The sequence below is a fragment of the Enhydra lutris genome, unplaced genomic scaffold (assembly GCF_002288905.1).
Source record: "Enhydra lutris kenyoni isolate GAN:26980312 unplaced genomic scaffold, ASM228890v2 scaffoldscaffold61, whole genome shotgun sequence".
In the NCBI taxonomy this organism is placed as follows: Eukaryota; Metazoa; Chordata; class Mammalia; order Carnivora; family Mustelidae; genus Enhydra; species Enhydra lutris.
This window is the reverse complement of record NW_019154145.1, coordinates 4761429-4779067: the sequence shown is the minus strand read 5'-3', so window position 1 is coordinate 4779067 and position 17639 is coordinate 4761429. Positions and strand designations below refer to the sequence as shown.

General features: G+C 46.3%; 1 protein-coding gene across 2 annotated transcripts in view; it reads right to left on the bottom strand.

Annotated features, from left to right (window-relative positions):
- The window catches only part of LOC111158630 (family with sequence similarity 208 member B), a 78054-nt gene that overhangs the window by 11307 nt on the left and 49108 nt on the right, over nt 1–17639 (bottom strand). The window contains exons 15-18 of one of the 2 annotated variants that reach the window (XM_022520792.1): nt 14514–14756; nt 10398–11277; nt 8357–8786; nt 871–4707 (exon numbers count right to left, since the gene is read on the bottom strand). In XM_022520792.1, coding sequence (XP_022376500.1) covers nt 871–4707; nt 8357–8786; nt 10398–11277; nt 14514–14756 — 5390 coding nt within the window. The remainder of the gene's footprint in view (nt 1–870; nt 4708–8356; nt 8787–10397; nt 11278–14513; nt 14757–17639) is intronic. The other variant, XM_022520793.1, reaches the window with a different exon arrangement.

Below are 17639 nucleotides of genomic sequence, written 5' to 3'. Positions count from 1 at the left end.
GGTGGGGTTAGCGAGCACACCTGTGGCACCTATGACGCCCGCAATGAGCACACACGAGGGCCTGGACGGTAACTCCGAGCAAATGAACATGGAGCGCGGGTCCACGGGGTATCAATAAGCAAGTGGGGGAGACGGGAAAGCTCTCCCCTGCATACCGCCCACTAATAAATGTGCGAGGAAGATGGAATTCGACCCCCACCATATTAGCAGCTGCTTTAGGCAAGAATCGTCAATGGTACTAACCCAGGGGGATGCAAGTCCGATGAAGAATAGGGTATTTATATATATCCTAGTCTACCTCCCACCCTCAAATAATCATTAGTAATTATGAATAAATAAATGATAAATTTATATTACTATACCATTAATATATTATTATAAACAATAATTCCTTTATAATTAATTAATGTAAAGTTATTTATGAACTTTACATTGGAGGCGGAGGAACCTGGCAGAAACCATCTTCACACGAAAGACATGACTACACCGCGACGGGACAAGTCAGCGGCGTGTGCCACCTCCTACGACGCACTGAGGAGAACAGCGGACGTGGCTGTTTTCACCTGAAATGCATAAATCCCGCGGCAACAGGAGACGCCCATGAAGCGAAGCAAACTCTCACGTCACTCGCCTACACTCTTCCACACTGTCCAGGTCAGCAGAGATCACAAGGAAAACGGAGAGACTCGACAAGCACAGGTGACGCGGGCGCCAGGCCAACGCGGGGCCCATGACCGCGGCGGAGCAGCCAGCGTGCGGGTGAGGACGGGGCTGTCACAGCCCGAGGCCCCTTCCTGTCACTTCTCTCTGGAGCCTAGCATGCTGACCCGTGAGCTCTGAGACCACGTCGGACGGCGGCGGGCACCGTACCTTTGTTCTCACAGAGAACGACGGGTCTCCGGTCTCCGCGAGGTAGAAGAGGCAGGGGCTCCGACAGGCCGCCTTGACCACGCTCATCAGTCTGACGTGCAGGCTGGCGCACAGGTCCGCGACCAGGTCCTCGTAGGAGGCCGCCTGCGGGAAGGCGGCGCGCGGCTCGCGAGGGGCGGCCTCCCCAGGGGCCCCGCCGCACTCCCTGTCGGGGAAAAGCGCCGCCTTGCTATTCGCCACCACCTTGTTGAACTCGGCGTATTCGCTGAGGATAAGTGAAATATCGTTCCGGGATTCTCTGAAATTGGTGTTGTACCTCAGCCTGTTGAGGTGGAACGAAGCCGCCTGGTTTCTCTCGGAATCTGCTCGCGGCTTTCTACCGGGGCCACCGCTCTCCCTCCACAAGGAAGAACCGTCCCAACTGCCCGGCGCGCGGCCTCTCCCGCGCGGGCTCCGCTGCCCGGCGCCCAAGTGCGCCACCGTTACCACAAGGGGACTCCGGCTGCGGGACGCGAGCTGCGGAGCCGGGGACTCAGGGACTCTTGTCAGAGGGAAAGCTCCAGCACCCATCTGGAGAGGGGCCTCCTTTGCAAAGATACTGGTGGAGGAGGCAGAAGGCTGAGAATCTCGCTTCTTCACGGTCTGTTTTAGCTTATGTGCAAAACGCAGATACTCCAGATCCAAAGTGTTCTGGGTGAGGTCATCTGCCACCTGCCAGGTGTTTGTCCAGGAGCTGAGCAAGCCACACTTTGCAGTGAAATTGGGGTGCCGCCTCAGGCTGTGCAAAGTTCTCGTGGTATCTGTCAGCAATTTAGTTACGGTGAAATTAGCGTAAGTCCTGGGGATGCCGTGGAGGTCTCGGATCTGGATATACGAGGGCACATACCTGTCTTCTTTCTTGAACCCAAAGAGCCAGTGTCTGGGAGCAGTGCCCGTCTCCAGCCCTGGGGCAGGGGGAGAGTAGCCCCACTCTTCATTATCACTGTTATTTAGGCTCGGGAAAGAGTCATAATCATCTTTCGAAGTATCTTCTTCTTTCTTGGTTTGACTACACCTCAAAGGGCAGGAACTCTCTACCTCTGATTTGGGATTTCTACAGCCCCCACAAGAGTCCTGATCAGACTCTCCAGAAAGCGGCTCATACTGGATCTCAGAATTCACACTGACATCCACATCTCTACCCACGGTCCCCGAGTCCTCCTCGGCTCTGAGCCCCTCACCAGAGCCCTGACTTGCTGTCTGCTCTTCAGAGACTCCACAAACAAGAGGGGCACAAGTCGGGGGAACAACGGAAGCACAAGGCTCTCTACTGGTATTTTCACCAGTGATGGCTGTTTTATGGTATGAATCCGCAGGTACACACATGGGGAAAAGCCCAGCGTCCAGCAGATCTTTTGTTCCACACACTGCCCTATCTTGCAGCACATGAACTGGGTCTGGTTTGTCTTCCGGAGACGTGGCGCTAGACTGGGAGTCAACACCTCCTAGATCTGTGGCCTCTTCATGGAACCTGGCCTCAGCATCACTATTCTTAAGCAAACTGGCCATTTTGACCACTGAGATTTCCTGTGTCTGGACCCCGGTCTCTGTGTCCGTGGGTCTGAGACAGTGGGGTAAGGCAGCCCCATCTGAGGGAAAAGCCAGTCTGGGGCTCTCTGAGTGCCCACGCGTCTGTGTATCAGCCCCGCCAGCTGAGCAAGAGCTCAAGGACCGAGCCTGCAGGTAAAGGCCTTCATCTGTCTTCACACCACCGCTGAAGAGATGATTCCTAGTACTTTCAGGGCCGGTCTGCTCTTTTAGTGCCACATTCACTGTACCACTTGGAGCAGTTGTAGAAACAAACGTGTCCGCCAAAGACTTATTTTCAATCATCTCTGTAGGACTACGTGGAGGCTCACTGGTCTCCAAGACAAGAGAACTGAAATTCCTGTTTTGTACGCTAACTGGCTGCAGTGGGTTTCCTGATGGCACCAGTTTTTCTAGAGAAAGCTTGACATCCTCTCCGTATCTGGCAGCTGAGGCAGGCTGGCTCAGCTCCGCAGCACAGAACGGCAGCTTTTCTGAGAAAGAGAGACCCTCGCCATGCTCCCCTGGGCCAATCTCCTCAGTTAGTTCACCAGGCAGGGTCAGACAGCCATCTCTTCTTTCTGGATGCTTACTTCCTACGACAGGCATCTCAGCACAGAGCTGCATCTGTTGTACTCCACGTAAGTTATCTTGTCCCACAGGATGAGTAGGACCAACAAAAGAATGTTCTTTCTCCGTCAAGGCCAAGTTTACAGACTCGATCTGGGAGAATCGGTCATTTCCCTCACCCAGTGTACTGGCCAGCTGCAGACCACACAGAGACAAGGCCTGAGGTCGATGTGCTGCTTCGACTGAATCTTGGCGGTCAGGACTGGAAGCTGGTGACACTTCTTCAATTAAAGAAGCAAAAGGAAAGTCTGAGGTGACATTCACCTCCTCTGCGATCTCAAGGGCGCAAGTTTCTTTAGAAAGTATTAAGGTAACGGTTTGTAAATTATCACCTTTTCTCTCCTTACTTTCTAACGACTTCTCAGGCATCGTAGGGAACATGGAGGTATAATTCGCAGAATCTACCTCTGGGTCTTCTAGGAGAGTCACCTCTTCTGGCCCAATGATCTCTTCAGTCGCGTCCTGAAGTTCCAAACTTGCCATGGGGGCCTCCCCCGGTCCCCCGGCCGGCACCTCTTCTCTGGGGCTGGTGGGCGGCGATACCGTGAGAGTGAGGTCGATGTCGGAATCCTCCTCAGAGAACTCCAGGCTGGCCTCCTCTCTGCTCCCCGAGAGGCAGGTTTGTTTGGTAAAGGCGGTACGAAAGGATTCAAAGTTCCTCTGCTCACTCTTCAGCCCACGCCCGTCACGCACCGGCTCTGAGGAGCCGTCTGCGGCGCCACCCGCCGGCGGAGCGCGGTCACGCGCGGAACCGTGTCCCAAGGCGGCAGAGGTGGCTGGCGAGACTGCGTCTTCCACCTGGGACGGCTCTATGATCTCTTCCGCAGATATGCCAAGGAGACTCGGGGTGTGCAGGAAAAGCTCTTGAGAGGGCTTCGTCTCTTCTCCGGGTGACGGATAATTAGAACCTTCAACGGATGACAACGCCTCCGCCACCACCGAGCTGCCGGATGGAACGGGAATCTCTTTTCGCAGCGAACACATTTCTTCTGCAGGTACCTCTTTGCTGAGTGAGGAGGCGCAAAGGTACTTAGTACCTTTCTGCTTGGACGCTGTGGGAGAGGGACCGTCCCTAAGGCCTTGTGTTTGTGCCTTTTCAAAAGCAGGCGCAGGACGCCTCAGACTCCCGGCAGGTGACACTGGTGTAATCCACTCCGGATGAAAGGCTGTCGGTTCGCAGCCTGCATTTACAACGTCTGTCTGTACTGGGACGTAGGTATTTTTTCCAAAAGTGAAGGTAACTGGTTCCAGATTAATCATCACATACTCTGGATCATCCTTCCTCTCCAGGGCAGGCTGACAGTCTCCGCTCAGGGGGCTGCTCTGCCGGATGAGGCCCTGGAGAGCACTGGGTTCTGTTTGCACCGCTGCATGGAAGACATCCCCCGCGCTGTCATGGGCGCCGTACGCAGATTTCCGACAGATCACTGGCGGACCGCCGAGCCCATCGTAAGTCCTGCTGAATGTGGTCTGTGGGACCGTATCGTTGTAAGTCACTCCTGTGCTATCAAGTGGCTCAAAGGTTTTGTCTTCGCCGGGAATGGCAGGTCCATTAGTTTGGGTACTTCCAGTACTAGCAAGAACAAGACTGGAAGTCTCCAGCTTATCTGATGGGCCTCGTTCAGCTTCTTCCCCAATAATCTGAAATGACAGAAAGAAAAATCAAGAGTCAAACAGACTCTTTGTTCACGTTTACGTGTGGAGAAGAACAGAGTGGATGAGAATCAGTGTCAGTTTGTTCTTTTGAATCTTCTAATTTTAAAGACTACCACAGGGTAGAAATCAAGCAAATTGCTCTCTTTTTAGGAAAAGAGAGCCCCAAATAGGAATTTTTCTCTAAATAAATATACACACAAATGAGAGCTTCAAACCTTCAACTACATAGCCTTTTTTTTTTTTTTTTAAATTGCCTTTTGGGAAGAAAAGCGGCCAGACCAATGACATTATGAAGACCTCAAAGTGCAGTCTGTTTGCTAACCACACCGCCTGATGCAGAAATGCAGTACTAGAGAAAAAACAACTCAGTTTTAAGTGCTTCTTTTTAAGATTAAAAGATAATTTTTAAAGCCAAGAACAACTTAAACACCAGCTTTCAATCAGAATAAAATACACTGCCATCTGGAACTTTCCCATGAGGAAGAGTAAATTAGGATCCCTTGTATGAAGGAGGACTGATCGGCAGTTCTTCCGAGGTGTCAACCTCCGTTCTGGTAAATAAAGATCTACTCCTTAGCCATCTTCTTTGCTTGTTTGTAACTGGAGGTCAGGTCTCGTTTTAGTGCCTCCTACTCAACAGAACAACAGAAAACAGTGCAGCCTGCACTGCCGAACTGAACCAAAAGGACTGCAGGAAGGATTTAGGTTAAACATTAGCAGAAAATCTCTGGACATTCCAATGACCTCATGAACAGGCTGTTTTAAGGCTGAAGCATGGTCTTGTCCAGAATATGATAAAATGGACTGATCATCACTGACCATACACCTGTAATTTTTGGAACATTATTGGTCACAGATTCCTGCCATGCCTTCAGGTGATCATGCTGAAAGTCAAGACCTGGGCTTCAAGTCTGTTAAAAAGACCTTCTGTCTTACAGAAAGGCACTGACCCACATACATGGCAGGGTAGAGCGAAGACTCCATTTTAAGAGGGACTGACTGACCAGACACAAAGCACAGGAAAGTCTTGATGGTAAGAGTCATTCTGAAACCTTCCCGTGACCCTTCAGTCACAACGTGGCTGCCAATCTCACCATGCCTGCAGACTTAGTGAAATGCAAATTGTCACCAGCTTCCTGTGTGTGTACGGACACTATTTAAAAAGATTTTAGGGGCGCCTGGGTGGCTCAGTGGGTTGAGCCGCTGCCTTCAGCTCGGGTCGTGATCCCAGGGTCCTGGGATCGAGTCCCGCATCGGGCTCTCTGCTCAGCAGGGAGCCTGCTTCCCTTCCTCTCTCTCTGCCTGCCTCTCTGCCTACTTGTGATCTCTGACTGTCAAATAAATAAATAAAATAAAATCTTTAAAAAAAAATAAAAAGATTTTATTTATTTATTTGACAAAGATCACAAGGAGGCAGAGAGGCAGGCAGAGAGAGAGAGGAGGAAGAGGACTCCCTGTTCAGCAGAGAGCCCAATACGGGGCTCCATACCAGGACCCTGAGATCATGATCTGAACCAAAGGCAGAGGCTTAACCCACTGAGGCACCCAGGTGCCCCGATACTTCCTTTTTTTAACTATTGTGAAGTATAATGTGTTTAAACATAAAGAACTTTTTATTTTATTTGGTTCTTTTTATTCATACAACAGAATCAAACACATGACTAAGAGCAACATGTCAATGGTCTCTCATGCCTGTGGTGCTGGGGTGTTCTGCACACCTAGTACGCCCATGTGGGGAAGGTGCAGGGGATAGTACCTGTGCACACGCCTTTCAAGTACAGGCATAGCGGCCAAGGAGATGATGGGAAAAAACTCAAGTATATGCTACAGAAATTAATTTTAATACTCTTTCTACTTCTTAATACTTGGTTTCACATTTGCAAAAACACCATTTCTAGAATTAGTAATGATGATAGCTAATTACAGATTAAAACAACAAAAAATACTTTATTGGGTAGTAAACAGTCTTCTAAACTTTATTTTCTTATTCTAAGGTAGAGATACTTTTTTTATTTTTTTAAAAGATTTTATTTATTTATTTATTTGACAGAGAGAGAGATCACAAGTAGGCAGAGAGAGAGGAGGAAGCAGGCTCCCCGCGGAGCAGGTAGCCCAACCTGGGGCTCAATCCCAGGACCCTGGGATCATGACCTGAGCCAAAGGCAGAGGCTTAACCCACTGAGACACCCAGGCGCCCCGAGATTCTTTTTTTAAAAAGATATATTTATTTATTCATTTCAGAGAGAGAGCACAAGCAGGGGAAGGGGCAGGGGGAGAGAGAGAAGCAGACTTAGTTTCCTTGATCTGTGAGAGAGGGGCGTGGTCCTTTTGCATCAGATTGTGTGAGACTGAGCTCATGTCAGCAGAAGGCGCAGACCAGTGTCTGGCTCACAGCACGCCACTGGTTTCATTTCCATAAAGACAAGCATGACTCTCTGAGGCTTGCCCCTGGACCCGCAATTCCCCAAGTAATCCCAAGTACAGAAATGCTGTCGACTCAATGTTAAACCAGGCACTGCAGGGCCCAAACCACAGCAAAAGTACTCTGGAAGAGAGGGATGCTGAAACCTTAGAGGCCCATGTTTTGTCAGTCCGTTTCCTTACAGACTTTTGATACAACTCTTGTATCTGCTCCAGTTAAAATGTGATGATCTGCTGTTGCTGAACATTAGCTGAGAACCATGGAGCAAACAAAATATATTTTCCATATTTATAAATAGTTACTGACAGACCTAGGGGACCCTGGCATTGTACTTTCTGTTCCAGCATTTGTTTTCACAAATAATTTTTAAATATTCCATTTCAGTTTGAGGTTTATCAAAGACTTCTAATATTTATTATTGCATTTGATCTTTAAAAACTATTCTACGGTGTCTGAGGGGCTCAGTCAGTGAAGCGTCTGCCTTTAGCTCAGGTTATGATGTCACGATGTCGCGGTCCTGGGATCAAGCCCTGTGTCAGGCTCCCTGCTCAGTAGCGAGTCTGCTTCTCCCTCTCTCTCTGCACCCCTCACCCTGCTCCTGCTCTCTCAAACAAAAAACAAACAAAAAAACTATTCTAAGTAACAACAGGTATTATTTACCTCTTTTATTTTTTTTTTTTTAAGATTTTATTTATTTGAGAGAGAGACAGTGAGAGAGAGCATGAGTGAGGAGAAGGTCAGAGAGAGAAGCAGACTCCCCGCAGAGCCGGGAGCCCGATGCGGGACTCGATCCTGGAACTCCAGGATCATGACTTGAGCTGAAGGCAGTCGTCCAACCAACTGAGCCACCCAGGCATCCCTATTTACCTCTTTTAAAGGATAAGACAGTATGCTCAGAGAGAACAAATAATTTACCCCAAATTATACAGCTAAGAAGTGATACCATTATGGCTGGCCCCAGACCCATGTGACCCCCATGGTTTGTTTCTACGTCTGCTTCTTCAGTCAGGATGGAGAAAATCTCCACCTGCAGACAATCCAGAGCAACATTTATGGAAACTAAGTTTTTGGTATTATTTATCCTTTACATAGATATAGAGAATCCACCTTCCTAAAAGAAACAATGGCACGTTTTGAATGTGATTTTACATCAAGGAAAAAAGAGAAATTTCTTCAAAAATGTCAGCACATAGAGTGTTGGGTTTTACTTACCTCGTTATGACAAGAATAAATGAAATTCTGGCTTTCTGGGGGATCTGGATGACCTTCTCTGGCAAACATGTCTTTCTGTTCATTCTGTACCCAGAACTCCAAGCCTCCTGCGGGTGGTGGTTTCATGAAGGGAAGCAAGGAGTCCGTGTCGGGGAAGGACACATCGGCAGCATGACCTCTGGGAGTTTCGCTGGTCTCCAACAGAGGGTCTACAGAACATCTTTCCACGCTGGAGGACTCCTCGATTTCACTGAATTCAAAAGACTCTAATGTGCTATTTATAGACACATATTTTGCTGGGTTGCTGTGTTCTACCACTTTTCGGGATGACCGGAGGACTTTGTTCTGATTGCTGTAAAACAGAGCCACCCACATGTGCAGTAAAAGCTTCACTTCCTCCACGTTGTCAGGCAAGTCAGCGTTCCAGGGCCTGAGATTTTAAAGAAAGAGAAAACATGCAAAAAATCACTGAAACTGGTGATTTTAATCTTAGTTTTAAAGGTGCTCATTTTTATAATAAAAATACGTGAACATGAAATAATGAATAAGATAAAAATGAGGTTAATGTAACAAATAATGACAGTGAATCTAATCCCCTCACTTAACAGAGGCAGAAGAGGGAACTAGAAATCAGAGCTTTGAAAGGTAACTTCTTTTAGATCATAAAACCCTTACGCAGTAGAGCCACGAATGGAGCATAGGTCTCCGGGGTCCTGGTCTATGATTTTTCTTTTACTCCACTCTAGCCCTGTCTGGACACAATATACCTATTATGTGAATAATGGCTCCAGCAACCACCCAAATCCTCATTTCTGCCAAGCCTGGCCAACTCATTTCTTTCCTATTTGTGTGTGTCTCTTCTAACAACTGGAAAGTCTAAAAATTAAAATATCTTTATAGGCAATTCAGCAGAACTACACTACTTTCACACGATAGTCCTGGAAAATCTCCTGAAACCACACAGGGAGAAAACGTCTCTGACCATTGGCCCGGGAAAAGTGTTAGCAGCACCAACGAGAAGAGTCAGAGGGTCGCAGAGCTGGGCTTCAGTTAAGCAGGATGAAGGTTAAGGAATGACCCCAAGTAGATGGGAACGTTAAATGTGTGCTCCCGTGAGTGCGAGCTGGTAACCAGTGCGTGGACAAAGTCTGATACGACTTAGTCACTCCTCGGGAACACTCCACAGAGAGGTAACCGAGTGCCATTCCCAGCCACAAGGCTCCTTGCGAACAGTAATGACTAGCACTTACTAGCAGGTGCCAGTCGCTGCGCAAAACCCTCAGGCACACAGCAGCCTGACCTGTAGCTATTACTAATCTGTACTCAAAGGGTTCCCCACGGACGGCCATCCTCCACTGGCATCCCCTGGAAATGTTAGAAATGCAGACTCACAGGCCCTGTCCCAAACAGACTTGAGTCACAATCTACACCTCAGTGAGGTCCCTAGATAAGCTGTACCCACAGTCAAGACCGAGAAGCACAGGAACCTCTTCCAGGTCACAGAAGCCAGGTGAGTGGGAGAACCTACACGAACCCCCACGTCTGCCCACACTCCGAAGCCCGTGCTTCCAGTCCCTCTGCTGTCCCTGCCTCGGCCCCTTAAGGCTTTACAGAACAACCCTATGTAAACCTGCTCACTCAGAACAACCTGACCAGCTTAACAAACCAGAAGTAAATCTTGAAATGTTTCTTCCAGAATTCAGTCTGTAAAGCATTATTTCTCTATCTCACAATTTTACATTAAGATCTCACTTAAATATTGTAATTCAAAGACCACAAAGGCTTATGTAGGAATATCTCGAAATGGAAAGCTGTTCACAGGGCCCATGTCAGCTTGCAAAAGGTCTCCATGGGACCACCGACAGTGGCAAAACCAGTGTCATTTTCTCGGTTGTCAGTAGCCATGCCTGCCTCATACCACTAAGTTACCGGATTCACTACAGCACTTCTCTTCCCCAAGGTCTGACGCAAGGGTTCCTCCCCACTGTGCTCATCTCAACACCAATGTCATGTCCACTTCATGGAGCGTCCTCCTACCTACCCATGTAGTGCTCTGATGACGGTCTTCTCCAGGGGGTTGTTGGTATATTTGCTGTCCAAGCTGAATACATATTCTGTGTCACATTTGAAAGTGACCTTATAGGAGCCGTCACAGCTGAACACGGTATGAGAGCAATGGGAGTCTCTCAGGCTGGAGGACAGCAGCCTATTCCTGCGCTTGAGCGCCGGGTCCTCGCACAGCTTCTGCAGTGGGGAGGTGCTCTGCTGGTGCCGGAACGGCATCACTTTCCCCACTGGGGTTCCCGCTTCAGGGCCTTTGGGGCCGTTCTTGGTGAAGGCAGGGCTGGGGATCCCTCTCTGCTGTAGATATCTCTTCGAATGCTCCGCAAGGAGCAGGGCATAGGAATGTTCCACAGCAACAAAAGAGCTTTGGCTTGCATCATGAGTTTCTAGTGTCTCCTCGGGAAGGGCTGATGGGACTGCCACGGGGGCCGGACTGGCGGGAGCCAAGCTCTCCTCCTCTTGGCTCACCGGGCAGTCGCACGCCGGACTACTCTTCTTCTCAGAGGCGGGCTTAGGTAACAGTGTACCTTTTTGATTTTTAACTCCTCTGTGATACTCATGGTCAGATGTACCACGTACAGAATGTTCTTTAGAAAGCAAAGCATCGTTTTGCGGTGATTCAGAGGAGCAGGGCAGGTGTCTGGGCTCAGACGGTGGCATGGCAGAAGTAGCGGCACTCAGTGCTAGGTCAGCTAGCATATTCAGGGCTTGGGAGTCACAGGTGACCATGGAGTTCTCAGGCAGATCTCTCGGAGCCACCGAGCTGTCTTCCATTGGAGCTGCCTCGGTGCTAGTAACATCCTCCCGGCCAACCGACGAGATTTCTGATGGAAGCTGTGAACCAGCTTCTCCTTTTGCTTCAGTATAAAAGGAAAAGACATGTAACATTTGATGGCCATATACTTTCTCCGCTATATTACTACTATGGCTTAGCGAAAATCAGGGTTAAGTCAAGTCAATATATTCAAGAACCACCTCTGGATAGGTTACACAGATTATATGTTGAGATTTTACTATCAGACAAGTTTCTTCCAACTGCCAGTTCTAATGTAATGTATTTACCACGGGAACAAATCTTAAGGACTGTGCATATTGATTTAAAAAGAATCACCTTCCGAAAGGCAGGTGCTGAACTACATACAAGGTACACTGCTCAGCTAGAGAAATATACAGAGGGGAAAAAAAAGAATAAAAAACAAGAGGCCTGTCCTTAGAGAGCTTACAATGTAATGAGAACATAAGAATTTCTAAGTTTGAACTGTATAATATCGTATGTTAACACACTTTCAGAAAGCGTGTCCCTTAACAAGTGCTTTGTTAGAGAAATCACCTAAGTTCAAACTAGAAACAACTTTTCACCATATTGATGTTTCATTAGAGCATGTAATGACACAAAAAAATCAGAAGAGTTGTAAGATCATTCATTCAGAATCACTGATTTCATCACCTAAAACTTTAATTTCTGTACTGAAAATATTTCCTCCCCTCTGTCTGGAAATAACAAATCTCCTTGTGTATCAATAATTCTCCTTCCTGCAGGTGATCCAATCCACCCACCTGCCTTTGAGCAGAAAGCCAGCCTTCTACGCCTACTTGCATTCTCAGGAAGTCAGTCCGGCCTCCTGAGACGCTGCTATCATGAAGGACAAAGTTCACAACAACACTAGGCATCGATTCCCTGCAGCCCGTGCACGGACAGGAAAGCCAACTGTGTTCTTCTTTATAACATCGGCAGCACATCTGAAATGAATTATTAACCTGCCTGCAAAGGCCAATGACTAATCCATTTAAAGAGAAAACCCTGGCCTGTGAGGTCATCAAGCAGAATGAGAAGGTGTGTGCGTGTGGTGGGAAGGATAAAAGTAATCAACCACTGTCCGCTTATGTAAAACAGCAAAACTGAACGGGATCACATAGAAAAGAATGACCCAAAGCAGAGAATCACCTCACCAGCCCACGGATCTATTAGAAACATAAAATCCGTTTTGTGATCTGATGTGTTTATTCACACTCATCACATTCCATTGTCGTTAATATTATGGCTCTTCCACGGGGTATCATGTATGAATAAAGCCTGATATAAAGAACACCACACTGAAGAAAAAGGCTTCATTTTAACAAATGTGTGTCTCAGGTCAATCACGGAATTCCTGACTTCTTAGAAGTTCTCAATCAGTTAAAAGCAGAATACTGATCATCTCTTTTTAAAAATACAAGACAACACCAAATAAAATATATAAAAAATTCAGAGTTCAATAAAGAAAAGCTACGCTGAAAACTTTAAAAAGGGCAGAAAACCATTCGTTTCAGTAACAAAAATGAGCTCTCTCTAAATTCTGTACTTGAAGTATCAGAAATGAAACAGATTAGTACAGGTGACTAAGAAATAAAAGAAAAATTAAGATATTTAAAAGGTGGCAATCTTAACATTTTAACTCAGAATGTGGCTGCACAATAAATACAGACGTTTATAATACAAACCAGCCTGATTCGGAACACATATTTTAAAAACTTTTCATTTTCTGGGCACACCTTTCTGCCAATACCCAACTGCATTCCTCCCATGAATCCATTAGTCTACAAATATCTACAAATATTTGTACCAATTTGGTACAAATAATTCGAATGACGCAGCTAAGCACACAGGCATTTATATGTGTATCTATGCTCATAATGTTTACAAATTCATTCATAATGTTTACAATTTCATTTGTAATCAAATTACAAATTCAATTGGAAAGACAGGACCAAGACACATCAAATGATTAGGGAGGAGTATGGACTTGGTTCCACAGTGTTCTCAAAAACCCAGAAGGAACTAAAGAAACAGCTGAGTGAAGATCAGAAAATCGGGAAAGGCCTCTGGAGGCAGGACCTCGCTGTGCAGAATGTGGTGGAGGGCAAATGCACAGAGCAGAAATTGGGCAACACGTGTGGGGAAGCACAGGGTACGTGGCAGGGCAGGGACACACCGAGTGAGTGAGAAACAGCAGGAGGGAGGAGGGGAGGTGTGGAGGTGTGGGCAAAGGCCTCCTTATGAACCGCCCAAGAGATGAGTGGAGTTTGCATTTGGTAGGTCTGTGTCTCAAAACCGCAACACTGGGTTTTCAAATCACAGGACAAGCTCTTAAAAAAAACTGTCACTCATCGAATACCAAACAAAACGCACAAAAAATCCTTCTGTCATAAAATAATATGAAAGAAACAGAAAAAACCACAGTTATTCATAATACCATACCCCAGCAAAACAATGTTTTCTAAATTCCCACTAACCGTGAGTTTTTTTAAAAATCTAAAAATAGGTGAGGGAGAAAGCAGAATTAGACAGAAAATTGATAGGTATACAAAGGTATGAGGACATTACATTTTGTTAAAACAAGAGAAACCACACACATGCACCCAGCAGGCCTCAATGCTCAAAGAGTAAGAGATGCCGCAGGCTGGAAGTAACACGCTGCACGGCCACACAGATGCGAGGGAGACAGGACAGGGACGCCACGTGCATCTGCGTGGGAGGTGAAGTCTACGGGGACAGCGGGGCTTTCTGTCTGGCAGTTGAAAATACGGAACTGGAGCAGTCGGGCATTTATTCATACAACTAAACTTTATTATTCACTGAAGCAAGACTAGGAAGTAAAACTGCTTTTAAAATTAATCTAATGCCTTTTAAAACCAAACACAGGGTTCTGGATCACTGAGTGTCTTCAATAATCTCTAACTCCCTTTGGACACATAAACTCAACACCTTCTACTTTTTTAACTGATTATGGCCCAGAAAAATATTGTCAGCTACTGCCTGTGTGCAATTAGTTACAAGAAAGCCTCTCTACCCTGACACTCTCGTAGACCGCTCACATTCAGGCTTTATGCAAGCTAAAAAGCAGGGTCTATTTTGTGAAGGCCTGAACCTGCACGTAACAGATTTATTTACAACAGGAAGCCCGCCTACTTAGCCCGTTTAGCGTCCGAACTCAAGGAAATAGCAGGAACTGTTGGTAAATTTCAGCTGTTCGTAGATTATGTCAATACACTATCTTGCGATCTCAATTAGTCCGCACTGCGGTGTTTAAGTCAAAGGAAGAGTGTTTCTTACCAGGTTGTGGCTGCCTCCTGATTCTGGGATTCTGATTGCCTTTTACTAGATTTACCCTCTGCTTTTGTGGAGATTTCTTCACGGGTGGCTTAGGCCTCGGAACAGTTTCGACTGGAGATTTCTCTTGTTTCCTTGCCCTTTTAGCATTCGTTGCCACTGGAGCATCATTAGAAATGGGAGCGTCTTGGTTTTTCCTATCCAATTTGGTTGTCTGTACAAAGTGTGCAGCCAGCACGTCAGCACCTTATGTAGAAAACATACTGTGTTTTAAGGGGTAGGGGGCTCCAATATTTATCAGCAATAGCTTCTCCTTTGACTTCTTTTGTTTTCACGGGGAGGGGGTAACTTTAGCAATAGAGAAGAAAATATAAATTTGGGGTATTTCATTAAAAGATTTTTTTTTTTTTAACAAAGCATGAGTTAAAAGATCTCAGATAAATCTAAGAATAGGATTTTTCTAAGCGTCGGACTATAGCCTGCCAGGTGAAGAAGAATGTCAAAGTACTAATTTTATAAAAACAAGGCATGACTTAAATAAAGAAAAAAAGTTCTCCATAATCTTTCCTGACTGATGGGGCAGGTGAAGGCTGAAGAAGGTAGTTCACTGCACTGGGGAGCGGAGAATTCAATTTATGGAAAACAACACAGCTCCCACGAGGTAATGTAGCTGAAACTGCAACTGCACTACAGAGAAGAGACTATCTATTCATAAAGAACCAACTTCCAGACTTCACTTGACTATTCCTAAATACCCAAGTCTTAGCACCACTGGAAGAATCATCTTTACAGAGCGGATAAAGAAAGGTCTGCTGAAGAAGCCTTCACCTGACTTAACTCCCTACAAGTCTCTCATGATGGCTCATCTCTCTTACAATGTGCTTCGCTTTGCTTCTCAAACAGAAGGGAACAGCTAGGAGGCAAGTACAGAGAAAAAACCTCGTAACTACCCTGCTAATTTAACAACACAAAGTGTTTCAACCTTTTAAGAGTTTAAAAAAAAAAGGTAATAAATGTTCCCTTGAAAACTTTCTTGCTTTCAGCTGTTGTCACCAAAAAATTTAGTCCCAAAGGTATCAATAACAATATCACATGAGTGTTGGTAAATACTTTAAAATTATGTTGTACAGAAAACACTACAGTTGGCCCGTGAACAAGGTTTGAATGGACTCCTTTTTAATAAATCTAAGTACACTGCTGTAAACGCATTATCTTCCTTTTGAGTTTCTTTTTAAAGATGTATTATTTGAGAGCGCGCACATGCGTGCGTGGAGGGATGAGATGGGAGGTAGAGGGGGAGGGAGAGAGTCTTATGCAGACTCCGCACTAAATGCAGAGCCCATCGTGGGGCTCATCCCATGACCACGATCAGGACCGGAGCCAAAATCAAGGGTCACACGCTTAATCCACTAACCCTCCAGGCGCCCCCTTATGATTTTTTTTTAAGATTTTATTTATTTGAGAGACAGAGAGAGTGTGAGAGCGAGGGGGCGTGGTGCAGGGGAAGGAGAGAGAGAATCTCAAGCAGACTCCCTGCTGAGCGGGGCTTGATCTCCCGACCCTGAGATCATGACCTGAGTTGAAATGAAGAGTTGGACGCTTAACTGGCTGAGGCACCCAAGGGGCAACCGTCTTATTATTTTCTTATAGCACTTTTTTTCCCCAATTTACATAATTGTAAGAATACAATGTATAACATATAAGACACACAGAGTACATGTCAACCAGTGACTTGTATTATCAGTGAGCTCCTGGTCAACAGGAGATCATCAGGAATTAAGTTTGGGAGCACGGAAGCTATAGAGATCTTTTCACTGCATGGGGGGTCGGTTGGTGCCCCTGAAGCCCATGTTGTTCAAGGATCAACTGTATTTCTAATTGAGAAAAGGGAACATGATACTAGTTCAGTAAGGTGTGATGACTGTTAGTGAAATGTAGAAAAGAGACCAATTTCATTTCATTCCTTTGGGAAACTGAGAAAGGAGTGTTAAAAACAAACAAACAAACAAAAAAAACCTCACACACCTTTAATGTGGTACACTTCCCCGGGTCTAATTCCTGTCCTCCCTACTCAACTATTACAAGTAAAAAAGCAACATGTGTTTCATTTTCAAGACTTCTCATTCTACTCCAGCTATTTTCTAAAAAGTTAAGCACAAAAAAGGCAAAATATAAATCAAGTAGGGAAACAGTTCAGACTAAACTGAGAAGAGAAAGAAAATAAGATGAGAGGACCAAGAGCTAGGAGAGGCTCCTAGCAGCTGCACAGGCGGGAAGACCCCACACAACCCAGGTCTGGGAGGGGAAGAGAAACACGGAACGAGGTGACCCTACAGGGACCATTTGCATCAGTCAATGCCATGTTTCTCAAACTTGCAGGCACAATTCATTGGTGGACTGTAAAATAAGTTTAATGGGTTGCAACCAGAATCCTTTCTTAAATGAAACAGAAGAGAAAATGCTAAATTGCACTAAGAGAAAATGCTAGATTGGGGTGAATGTTCTTTGAAATTTTTGTTTCAGTGAATCATGTACGTATCTGCACTAGACTATATGACATAAAACACTTCTTACAGGGATGAAATTAAAAACACTAGAGACACAGTGATAACATGTACACTGGTGACAGACTATCTGGCAGCTCAGAGGAAACTGGTTCGTGCGCCGCGGAAACCCAGCACGGCCGGCCGGGAGCGCACTCGGAAGCAGCTGTACAGTCCGAGTCACCGCTTTATGCCGCCGTGCCTGCTGTCGTCCTCACACGCGTGTACGAGTGCACATACACGCCTCATCTCTCAAGCTACAGTAAGCCAGAAATAACTGTCTGTTAAACCGCAGGGCACAGCCTGGATTATCTAGAATCCTGAGGATCTACATAGCTCTGATGTTTTCCTCTTCAGACACCAACATTTCTAAATCCAAACATTATGCGTCCGGTTAGCAGGCCTTCTCTGTGGAGGGCTGCCAGCACGCACTTTCAGCTTTGGTCTCAGTCACAGCTGCTCACGTCTGCCAGCAGGTGTGCAGTGGCCAGAGACAACAGGTAAACACTTGGAGGGCCCTGCGCCACAGCGGGTTGACCCCTTCTGTAAGGGGCCACGAAGCGTGTGGTTCCCTGCTTTTAAGCAA